Here is an 11,577-nt window from a genome sequence, read left to right as displayed (position 1 = left end):
CAGCCAATCAGAGAGCCCCATAGCCGTTCTCCCGCCCACCAGTAGTTTAGGGGCGGGACTTTAAGTTTTAGCCAATGAGAAAAAAGATTTGTCCCTCGGCCAGACTTACGGGTTGAAACGGGGTGAAGTTGGGAGGTGGTTTCTTTCGCAAGATGGCGGCAAGCGGCCTCCGACGCGCTGCTGCGGCCAACACCTTGGTGAAGCCCATTTTCAGTCGGGACATGAACGAGGCCAAGCGGAGGGTGCGCGAGCTCTACCGCGCCTGGTATCGGGAGGTGCCGAACACTGGTGAGAGGCAGCGGCGCACGCGGGGCCCCGGAGGCAGCCGCCCAAGGTCGCCGCCGTCCCGGCCTCCCATTTCTGCCGGGCCGAGCCGAGGTCACCAGCTTGGGCAGAGGTGATCCCGAGCGCTTCAGGGGAGGAGGGCCACACGAGCCTTGGTGGACCTGACCTGGCGGCGGCGGCGCCAGGGTCAGACCAGTTGTGCTCTGCGTCGGAACCGCGCTGCTAGGGCGCCGTTGCCCTTTTGTACCCCGTAATTCTTCCCGAACCCCTGGGAGGGAGAGCAAGGACTGTCAGTGACACACTCACTTTATAGATGAGGCAGCGGAAGCACCTAGAGACGAAGTGATCCGCGCAAGGCCCAGAGCCAGCCCCTGGTGGATCTGGAACCCAGAGTCAACTAGAGTTCGTGAATGTGTTTACAGACATCCATTAGGTTATATAAACAACGGGGCGGTGGGATTTGAGCGATCATCTGGTTCCCACATCCCCCACAGAGAAAGAAGCAGAACCGGAGCAGGGAAGTGACTTTTCCAAGGTCATCCAATCAGACAGTGGTGTCTTTTCCAGCCCCTCCGGGTGAGGTGCCTCCCTCCCCAGTCTCCAAAGTCTTTTTACCTAGTGCCACAGGCCCCTAGTATTCCTTAGGAACTCCTTCCCCTGCCCCCCCAGAACCCCTGTCTTCGCTTGGATGTCAGAGAACCACTGTGTTCACCCGAAGGATTAGAATATAAGCTCCCCACGTTCAGAGACTTTTTTCATCTTGGCATCCCCCTCAGCGCTGCCCCGTGTACCCGATGAAAGAAAACTTGGGGAAAATCCCATCTGAACTGTCAAGGGCAGTACAGATGTCAGGGACTGTCGATATTTGGTAATTTTGTTGATTTGATTTAGTGTGTTTTATCGTGTTTTTAAGTGAGCTGGAGCGCCATAGCACCCCTTAGGGTGCCACTTCCTTGCCTGTGTGTGAGAAGCAGTAGAATGTGGTGGTTACATGGACTTGCCTCCACTTTCCCCTTAGTAGCTGTGTGACCCTGAGCAAGTTGTTTCATCTCACTATGCCTCAGTTTCCTCATCTGTAAAATGATAAAATATATAGTACCTTCTTCAGAGAGTTGCTCTGTTGAATAGGATAGTGTCTGACACTTAGACACTCATTAAGTGCTGGTTGCTACTGCTGTCTTGTTATTATTGTTACTGTTATGTGTAGGGCTTACACTCTGTGCAGAACCCAGCTCTTTAATGTACGGGAGCTGTGTCTGCTCCAGTGTCACTTGTCCTCAAGCTGACTTTCTGAGAGGTTGCCCATGACCATAACTTAGACCCACAGGATACAAGGGAGGGAGAAACCGGAGTGATCCGGGCGGTTCAGGGACTACAAATTTACATGCCTTCAGGGGACAGATGGGGAACAAGACCCAGATGGCAGAAAGAATAGTTGGCAAACGGTAAAAATCAGTGACTGAGTTGAGGATAGAACCCAGGTATCTAGCTTGTTCAAAATCAACACCCTCCAAGACTTTCCCTCAAATACTGTTTGAGAAGATAAGCCCACAGTCAGAACGGTCCTGAGAAGAGGAGAAGGCAGGGGGTTATAGGAGCCTGTAGAGCAGGGGGAGGTTGGCGCGGGGTCAGTGGGGAGGATCAGTGATCTGTAGCTTGTCATTTTCTTAGGCCTGTGTGTACACTGGTGTCATGACATCCATCATTGGGGATTCCAGCTGAGGATCCAAACTAAGGACTGGGAATAAGTAAAAGTATTGATAATAACTAACATTCATTGAAATGCATACATATGGCCCAGCACTATGCTAAATGCTTTACATTGCCTTATTTTAGGGTGGGTTCTAATCATTTCCCTGTCTTACAGATGAGAAAACTGAGGCACATAAACTTGTCTCACTCACACCATTAGTAAGTGGAAGAGCCAGACTTCAGACCCTGATTGTCCAGCTGTTACACTTGGCTCAGCTTCTGCTGTAGTTTTCCCTGAATCTCACGGGACCCAGTTATGCTGCGCTTATGGAACAGAGTGCCATTTGCCTGGGTGGTTGCCTCCGCATGGGAGCACAGAACGAAACTGCCTTGGATTCCCTCCTTTGAAGAAATACTACATGCTGCTTGCTGGTTACAGCACAACAGGAGACCTTCTGTAGAAACTATTCATTTGTTTAATTTCCATTTCATTGGGTACCTCTTGTACTACAGGGTCAGTACTGGGTGCCTAGAGAGATATGAAAGTGACTAAAACACAACCCTGCCTTCCAGGGTCTTATGGTCTAGTCAGGAAGATAGGCATATATAACCAGATCATTAAAACCCAAAATGTAACAGAGGTATGGGAAGTAAGTGCTGAAATTTTTAATAGTTAACATCAGTATCGATGGTTTACTGTTTATAGGATGTTGTCACTTGATTTTCGCCACATTTCCGTAAAGGAGTTAGGTAAGAGGTTATTGTCTTCCCTACGTTGTAGATGAAGAAATAGACTGAGGAGGCTGTACCCCAGGCAAGGTCCTAGTTCATGATGGTGTGGAGACCTTACCCAGCTTGTTTGACCCCAGATCCCATGTTCTTTTTTCATCACACCATGCTGCCTTCCCATCTAAGGATCTCCCGGCACTTGGTATGAATGCTACCAAAATGAATTGGAGCAGACGGCTGAGAACCATCAGTGTCATCCTTCCTAACCTGTCAGAGCCTCCCTGACTCAGAAAAGCCTTAACAATAACTTTAGGAAAACACACAGACTATGGAAGTCACCTTCATCCAAAAGGGGCACTTCCATATCTTCTTTTTGTGCCTCTCAAATTTTTTCAAATCGAAATTAAAATATGCAGGATTCGAAGATTAAGCCAGGAGTCTGTGAGTTGAGAAAGAACAGTTGGAAATGATTTACTCCAGGGCTTCTCAGCAGTGACATTTGTGCTGGATAATTCTTGGTTGTGGAGACTGTCCTGTGCATTGTGGGATGTTTAGCAACATCCCTGGCCTCCACCCAGTGATGCCATTAGCATTCTCCCCCCTAGTTGTGATAATCAAAAACGCCTCCAGATGTTGCCAGATGTCCTGGTGGGCAAAAATCGTTACTGGTTTGACAACCACTGATTTAGACCAAAGAACAGTTGAGTGGGCTATAGCTTAGGCTGTTCCTGTTTGCCTTCCTGCAGCCTTTCTCACTGGTGGAGGGGGTGTGTTCAGGGGGTTGAGGTGGGAGAAGGATGACTAGGACAAAGCTATGAATTTGCCTCTTCAGAGACAAGGATTCTTAACCTGGGAAGATGGGCATTCAGGGATCCGTGAACTGACACTGTAGGCAAAACTTTGCATTTGTGCCTGTGAATGTTTTCCTGAGGAGAAGATTCATACACCCAGTGCGCTGGTGTGTGGTTCAGGAGATCTTGTGGAATGGGAGTAGGTGGACACCAGCTCCCCCAGTATGCACAGAGGCACCTCGCTTTTCTCTCCCAAGGTTGGGCAGGATTCTAATATGAAAACGCAGGAAAGGTAAACACTGATAGCAGGGGAAGATTCCTCATACTCCTTTCCTTAAAAGAGCACAAAATTGTAAATTAAAAACCAATAAGCAACCTGGATTCTAGGCCCATGTTTGCCAGGGACCAGTAGTCTGACTTAAGGCAAGTCCCCACAGTCCTCTAGTGGTAAGATTCTAAATTCCAGCATCCATATTAGTTTGCATTAATTTGTGTCTCTGTCTTCTTATGGTCCCTTTGTTTGCTCTTTTCTAAAATTCCACATGTGATACTGTGGTGTTTAACAGCTAACTCTCCGTCAGGAAATCTAGATTTATAGTGTTTACCATTTTCAATGATGTAAATACTCCCACCACGGTTGATTTTAAGCTATCAAAGTGAAGTCAGTGACGGCCGACTTGGGAAGAGATGTGTATAATTGGCTCACCATGGCAGCCTGCTCCAGCACACCACTGGATACTGAGTTCTTTCTCATGTGATCCTCTGTCTTCTCTGTTAACACTTACCTACAAAGCTGGGATGCAGTTTCTCCTACTAGATTTCTGCTATTGCTTATTCTTTGGTTGAATCAGCCTGGCATGATCTCTTCCTCAGCAGAAGCTTTATTTTTCTATTGCCATCACTAAGTTATGAGTATAATTAAAGATTCAAACTTTGTTGTTGATTAATTCAGTCACTAGATAGCCCTCATGGTTTTCAGAGCTGGTTGTGATAGTTCCATAGACGAGAGTGGACATGTCACCGGAATGGCCACACCACAGGATATCCTCACCAAATGAGCCCACTGCTCTGCTCAGCCACAGTGCTCATTCTAGCCTGTGAGCCTTGGTTATGCTGTCCCCTGAGCCTCGTGTGCCCCTCTTCTGTCCTTATTCCACCTACCACACAAGGCCCTGTTCATGTCCTTGCCATCAGCAAATCCACTGAAGTCCAACTGCCAGAGGATGAGAATAAAAACACCTAATTTTCAAAGGACATCTATATGCCTTGTCAAACTCCCAGGTCACTGAGTCTGTGCTACTATTTTAGCACTTAATCAGTGATTGCTGAATATTGTGATTTTAATATTTGCACTCATGGATTGAAGACCTAGAGAGCAGGAGCTACATCTTAAACTCCTCTCTTTCTTCCAGGTAACCTAATACGGTAGTAATCGTTTGCTGGATTGATGCCTTTCCCTACCTGCACACTCAGCAGTCTCCCTCAACTCTTAAGTTTGCATGGTGCACAAACCTACACCATATCACTGTACATTAATTTCAGCCATGTCATCTTCTGTCAGTTGTTCCATGTAATAATAATGCTAACATTTATTGAGAGCTTATTCCATGCCAGGCACCATTCTCTCATAGAATCCTCACAACAGCTCTGTAGTTGTATGTGCTGTTGTCGTCCTTATTTCACTCACAAATAAATACACTCAGGCATAGAGAAGTGAACATACACAGAATCATATAGCTGATAAGTGACAGAGCTGGGATTTGAACCCAGGTTGTTCATACTCTTGAACTGTGCTATACTGCCTCTTCAAATGCAGTGGGCTTATCTCCCCAAACAAATACGCTCTTTGAGAGCAAGTGCCATATCTCACGCTTCTTCACATCCTCAAGCACCTAGCTTAAGGTCAGGCTAGTATTTGGTGAATGGAATGAATGGGCAACCTATGTATTCAATGACTAGCCATTGACTCAGTTTTTTTAAAAACATGTTTTAACCATCTCTACCCTGAATCATGTTTTTTCTTTAGTGCATTTATTCAAGCTAGACATCTCTGTGAAACAGGGACGGGATAAAGTCCGAGAAATGTTTATGAAGAATGCCCACGTCACAGACCCCAGGGCGGTTGATCTTCTGGTCATTAAGGTAACTAACTCTCCCTGACTGATTTTAAAGAGCAGCCAATTTGTCCAGAGCTTCTCAGATGAACATTTTATCTCCAAGTTGAAAAGCAACTACTAGGTCAGCAACTGTTACATAGTGTTTCAAAGGAATAGTTCAACTTGGAGGTTCTCACCTGGTTAAATAGATTATAAGATTATTCAAGGGAAAATCCACTGGGGCTTACATTTTAAAACTAAAAACAGACAGAGGAAAGTTTGAACTCTTCTTGAACCTCATCCCTGGAAGTTACTGCTTCACCTGGTTGCCAGTTTTCAGCTGGAAGAGCAGGCCATGGAGTCAGATCCTGGGCCTGATTCTGTCTCTCTGGTCCGTCTCATTGGCATCAGTGGCAACTTCAGCATATGGGCCAGTAAATAACACGGAAAGAATGTTAAGCAGGAATGTAAATTAAGCCAGTCAGGTTAGGCAGTCGGGGCAGAGGCCTGGTGACCTAAAGTCTCCTCTTGGAACCAGTCAGCCAGAGAGTTAAGGAGTATTTGAAAGGTCTCAGAATTACTTAGTCCAACCACCTCATTTTCCAGATGCAGAAAGTATGGTCTAGATGCAGTATGTTACTTGCCCAAGGTCACTCAGCAAGTCAGTGCCAGAGCAGAGAATCGAGTCCTGGCCTTCAGTGTTGTATTCCTTCCACTCAACCACTCTGACTGAAGACCTCTCCCCTCACTTGTGCAGGGAAAGATGGAACTGGAAGAAACAATTAAAGTGTGGAAGCAGCGGACACACGTTATGCGGTTTTTCCATGAAACAGAAGCACCAAGGCCAAAGGATTTCCTGTCCAAGTTCTATGTTGGGCACGACCCGTGAAATCACTCAATGGAAAAGTGCATGTTGATATTTAAATATTTTAGAGCACAAATAAACTCAGTATATGATGGTCATTTCATGATAGAATTCCATTGGTGAACCAATGAGAAGCTCTACTTCTGCAGTCTCACTTTTTGTCTGAACAAGTTGAACACACCACCTGTTCTTTCCTGTCTCCTGAAGTGTGGTGTTTCCAGTAAATTAGATTCTCTTTTCTCAGAGCCTTGCATGTTGGTAAACAGGAATGGTGAGGCCATCTGCTCAGAAACTGCCGTTCTGGGTGTGATGCTGGATGGCTTTGTTAACTTAGCTGTGTTTCTACAGCCCCCAGGATTGGATATTTTGGTGTAATGGCACAGATTATCCAAAATTACCCAGCTCTTGCTACTGGAGGAGGATCCGAGCAGCACGAAGAGGCCCAGAAGTAGAGCTGACAAGCTGGGCTGTTTTTCCCTGGGTTCTGAAGAAAATGGCTGCTCAGAGGCCTAACCCCCTGTCCGCAACAAGCACTGGTCCTAAAGATGAAATTAACTTGTCAATCAGGCATCCTGCTAGGGGACACAGCTGTTCAGTGCACGCACAGAAGTATTCCCTTTGCAAATGGAGTGTGGCTCTAGCGATGAGAATAAATCTTGACCCAGGTTAAAGACCTGATCTGTTTGCTTTGGATGGTAGTCTTCTCTGTTCCTTCCCTGGACAGTCTAAATGCTGGAGAAAGGGGTTCAGTATCTATAGGTACAGTCACCCTGATGATTCCTAAGTTTTTCAGCACCAGCAACCCCTTTATTATTATTTTTGTTGTTTTTTTTAACATCTTTATTGGAGTATAATTGCTTTACAATGGTGTGTTAGTTTCTGCTGTATAACAAAGTGAATCAGCTATACATATACATATATCCCCATATCTCCTCCCTCTTGCATTTCCCTCCCACCCTCCCTATCCCACCCCTCTAGGTGGTCACAAAGCACCGAGCTGATCTCCCTGTGCCATGAGGCCACTTTTGGTGTTTTGGTAGTGTATATATGTCCATGTTTTACGTTTGGTAGTGTATATATGTCCATGCCACTCTCTTACTTTGTCCCAGCTTACCCTTCCCCCTCCCCATATTCTCAAGTCTATTCTCTAGTAGGTCTGTGTCTTTATTCCCGTCTTGCCCCTAGGTTCTTCATGACCATTTTTTTTTTAGAGTCCATGTATATGTGTTAGCATACGGTATTTGGTTTTCTCTTACCCTTTATTATTTTTTCATCTAAGGAATCCAAGTTTTGAAAGAATTCTAAAAAGTGGTATTTCTCAAGGAGTTTTAAACAATCAAAGCTTCTTCTGATTGCATGGGGTAACTAGCCAGTGTTACTCAGCACAAAAGCTGAGCCTTTAGCCTGTGCAGCCATTGGGCTTTCGTAAATAACGAAGATTGGTCCCAGGTCCCCATGATTACCTTGTGGATCCATAGGGGCCTGGAGGCCCTGGGTTGTAAATCAAAGACCTATTTGTTCAGCTGATACAGACAGGACAGCAGGGTGAAGAAACTGCAACTAGAGCCTACTTGTATTACGAAACTTCAGCCATCACTCAGTCATACAGAGCTGATGTTTATTATGTTTATTCACAATTTGATTATGCTCAGTGGATAGCACATCTCCAGGAACCTCCCGGAGCCTGGGGATCTGAGCTATGGTCACAGACCATGCAGGAGGCTTCACTGGGGTTGGGAGGCCGAGGGCTTTCCCTGGGCCCATCTGCTGATAGGGAAGGAGGAGAGGCTGCGAGCATCACCATTTCTTAAGTTAGGGCTTTCTCCTTTCTATACTTCTCCACGCCCTGCAAGAAAGGAAAGCAGCAGTCAATTGGGTGACAGAGCCGTCCTCTTACCGTATACTGAAAGAATTCCATACAGTGGTTCTACCAAACATGGCAGGAGATAGGCAGTTTTGAGTACATTCAATTATTCATTCATATATATACTGAACATTCACCAGAGACCGGGCACCGGGGGCCTAAAGGTATAAAAAGACATGTTCCAGGGCTTCCCTGGTGGCGCAGTGGTTGAGGGTCCGCCTGCTGATGCAGGGGACACGGGTTCGTGTCCCGGTTCGGGAAGATCCCACATGCCGCGGAGCCGGTAGGCCCGTGAGCCATGGCCGCTGGGCCTGCGCGTCCGGAGCCTGTGCTCCGCAACGGGAGAGGCCACAACGGTGAGAGGCCTGCGTACCGCACACACAAAAAAAGACATGTTCCCTGCAGCAAGAATATGGTCAAGTAGAGTTTAGGGTATATCTTAAGCATATAATACTGACTGTCACAAGAGGTACTGGTCAGTTAGGGGACGGAGCAGTCACTTTCAAATGGAGGAAAGACTTCATCAAAGATGATGAAGAATTGGTGGAAATGAGGGCAGTGGGAAATAATCTTTCAATTGGGAGGAATAATGGGCCACTGGGAGTGGGCAAGAGAGTGAGTAACTCAAGAGATAGTGAATATTGGGGATAGGTATGTGGTTGGGAATATGGAAGATGAGGCTGGAAGAACAGGTGTGACCAGATCATCGCAAGACTTAAATGCCAGACTAAAGAGTCAGGAGGGTCCTTGTTTATAACGGTAATGCAGCCATTAGGGCTGCATTAGGGCACAGGAAGTCAGCACAAGACAGCTGGATGGAACTGGCACAGGGGAAGGGTTTGTGAGCAGCGTATGAACCAGGCGGCAGTGCCCGTGTACAGGCTGTGCTGGTGCAGAGCTTGGTAACCAGAGCTCACTGATGAGGGCCTGCAGTTTCTAAATTTCAATGTGGAGCTGGTGAAATGAAGTTGTTTGTGGTGGGTGTGTAAGGCATATTAAATTGTCAAGAATATTTGTGGGTTGAGAAAATTGAGTGTACATAAAAGGGCAAATAGAAAAGGCCGGCTGGGATCCAACCTGGTTGGAAGAGACGCCAGTGAATCAGTAAGTCAGTAAGTCAGTAAGATAGTTTCCTTCATCCAGCATAGGAAAAAGGTGACATAAAAACATTAGTCACCAAGAGTCAGTGCATTAAAAGTCTGTGCTTCTGCTTCGAATGTTCAGATTCTGCTACCAGGCCAAACTGCATCACAGTTGCATCAAAAGCAAGTCTTACCTATTAGTCGTCATCATCATCATCCTCTGGAACAAAAATATCATGCTCCTCAAGTAGAGCAGCAAAGTTCTTGCTAATTAGCGTCCCGACATAGAGAAAGGGGATCACAATGGAGAACACACGGAGAAGGCCGAAGGACATCTGCAGAGGGTCAAAGTGGTGGCTGTGAGCGCCAGAGCCCACTCCAGTAGGACCACAGAAGGCCTGGCCCTCTCAGGAGCATTCCCTCCTGTGGACCTGAGATCCATGATAAGCAACTTGATTTTAAAGTCCTTGGAAAAGTTCAGAGCAAGAAAAAAAATCACAAGAAGAGATAAAGTGATTTTATGGCCATCAAACTGTGCACTTGTAAGAAAAGTACAAGGCATTCGTGGACATCTAAAAGTTAGGGCACAACCTGTTAATTACTTGCGGATACTCATAAACAGGTGAGAAAATACTACGAGCTGGACTAGGGAATAGAGTTCAGCTCTCCTTGAATAAACTACTAAATACATGTAAACAGATTACAAAAAAATGAACATGTACAGTAAAGGGATATTCTATACAGTTCTTTAACTGGTTCCCTGATGCCTGAGAAATTTGATTTCACTACATTAAATTTTAGAAATATGTTTTGAAAATCGAGCATGTCTTTATATTAAAAGACTAGCTATTTAAATGCACTGGCGGAGTTTCAGTAAAATTTTAACATTTCCTCTCATATCTTCCTACGGAGTTTCAAAAAAAAGTTGTTTTTCGCTTCAGTTGTGCCTCTTTAAAGGCAGCTCTTCCCCAACATGACCGTGCTTCCTGCTGTGAAACAGCCCTGAACTCACCTTGTGTGAGCTTGCAGTCGGCCAGACTAGCTTTAAAAGAATGTTTTGTAAGTCTCACACAGCGCTGGAGTCAAAAAGCAAACTTACTTGGCATAAGGGACTGCTCCTATTTTAGTGAGAAAACTCCAAGGGTACTGAGGGCATATGATAACACAGTGGTGGGAAAAAATAGGATCTGGTGGGAGTTGTACCAGCAGGAAATCTGAGTTCCGGAACCTAAGTCAGCTGCTAGCTTTGGACACTGGCTTCACTAGTCTGGCCCCAGATTCTTCATTTGTAAAAACACTGATGGTAATAATTCTCTGCACACCCAATCACATGAAATTAAATACTAGGTCAAAACTCGCAAAAAGATAAGGTCTGTCCCACTTACCCTTTATTTACAAAATCATTCCACAATTCGTTTTTCATCCCATCAACTCTATGGTGGAGAGGTTACATGACTTGTCTATACTGGATGCATAAAGCGGAGTCTTGTGGCTCCGGCGAGCCAGGGCACCGCACTCCTCACGATGAGCTAGTGCTAAGTGCCGTCTTTCTCCGCTCTTGCCCCCCATCTGTCTCCACGCACCCCGCTCAACTCTCGGATCTAACCCGACCATTTCTTCCCATTTGTCAAAATTAGCAGCGCATCAGCGCAAAACTTTGTCCTTGATCCGTCTTCCGGTCTAAGGCGGTCGTTCGACTGGCCTTTGCTCCTATCAATCAGCGTGAGCCCGCACACACTCCCCACAATGACTGTCCTCGGCCCCTTCGCCCCGCCTCCAGGCAGACACTCACTTTCACCGGTTTGGGCAAAATGGCGCCGCTGCGAGTAACGATGACTGACCTCGATGGTACCAGACTCCGAACTAAGCCGCCCCGTCCGGCGGAGACATCGCCACCTTTCCCCAGGCTCAGCCCACTCCGGAAAGCCCCAAATCCGACGGGTGCCAACGCCAGCCAGCGACTCGCTCCGGACGCCATCTCCCAGCTCCACCCCCTCGTCCGGGCACCTGCACCCCACCACCCAGCCCCCGTGCCGCTCTCGGGAAGAACGCCGCCCGAAGCCTCGCGAGGCTTTAGGGATCAGACGAGAGGTGCAGCTCACAGACTTGCGCAATGCGCCTAGTTCCTGTAGCGGCCCCACATGGTGACGTCAGGAGGATGACGCCAAGGGCC

General features: G+C 46.7%; 2 protein-coding genes across 3 annotated transcripts; one reads left to right on the top strand and one right to left on the bottom strand.

Moving 5' to 3' along the window:
- The first annotated feature begins 84 nt into the window (after positions 1-84).
- Positions 85-6,556, top strand: NDUFA6 (NADH:ubiquinone oxidoreductase subunit A6). 2 transcript variants are annotated; one of them, XM_027107855.1, is made up of 3 exons: positions 85-288; positions 5,524-5,639; positions 6,351-6,556. In XM_027107855.1, the coding sequence occupies exons 1-3, from the start codon at positions 153-155 to the stop codon at positions 6,480-6,482; spliced, it is 384 nt and encodes a 127-aa protein (XP_026963656.1). In that variant the 5' UTR covers positions 85-152; the 3' UTR covers positions 6,483-6,556. The 2 variants fall into 2 exon arrangements, with proteins under 2 accessions (XP_026963656.1, XP_026963658.1); XM_027107857.1 differs by lacking the exon at positions 6,351-6,556 and adding an exon at positions 6,200-6,344.
- A 1,499-nt stretch (positions 6,557-8,055) lies between these two features.
- On the bottom strand, positions 8,056-11,450 carry SMDT1 (single-pass membrane protein with aspartate rich tail 1). The gene is made up of 3 exons (XM_027107854.1): positions 11,197-11,450; positions 9,599-9,739; positions 8,056-8,304 (listed from the first exon to the last, which is right to left on the bottom strand). The coding sequence occupies exons 1-2, from the start codon at positions 11,380-11,382 to the stop codon at positions 9,602-9,604; spliced, it is 324 nt and encodes a 107-aa protein (XP_026963655.1). The 5' UTR covers positions 11,383-11,450; the 3' UTR covers positions 8,056-8,304; positions 9,599-9,601.
- Positions 11,451-11,577: the final 127 nt, after the last annotated feature.

The sequence above is a fragment of the Aethalodelphis obliquidens genome, unplaced genomic scaffold (genome assembly GCF_003676395.1).
Source record: "Aethalodelphis obliquidens isolate GAN/ISIS:26980383/991018 unplaced genomic scaffold, ASM367639v1 scaffold8, whole genome shotgun sequence".
NCBI classification, from domain to species: domain Eukaryota; kingdom Metazoa; phylum Chordata; class Mammalia; order Artiodactyla; family Delphinidae; genus Aethalodelphis; species Aethalodelphis obliquidens.
This window is presented reverse-complemented; position numbering and strand designations above follow the sequence as displayed.

Coding starts and splice junctions, on each gene's coding strand:
- SMDT1 (XM_027107854.1), bottom strand. CDS start 11,382: ATGGCGTCCGGAGCGAGTCGCTGGCTGGCGTTGGCACCCGTCGGATTT. Junction 9,740..11,196: donor TTTTGCCCAAACCGGTGAAA/GTGAGTGTCTGC, acceptor GACCCTCTGCAG/ATGTCCTTCGGCCTTCTCCG.
- NDUFA6 (XM_027107855.1), top strand. CDS start 153: ATGGCGGCAAGCGGCCTCCGACGCGCTGCTGCGGCCAACACCTTGGTG. Junction 289..5,523: donor TCGGGAGGTGCCGAACACTG/GTGAGAGGCAGC, acceptor TTTTTTCTTTAG/TGCATTTATTCAAGCTAGAC. Junction 5,640..6,350: donor TTGATCTTCTGGTCATTAAG/GTAACTAACTCT, acceptor TCACTTGTGCAG/GGAAAGATGGAACTGGAAGA.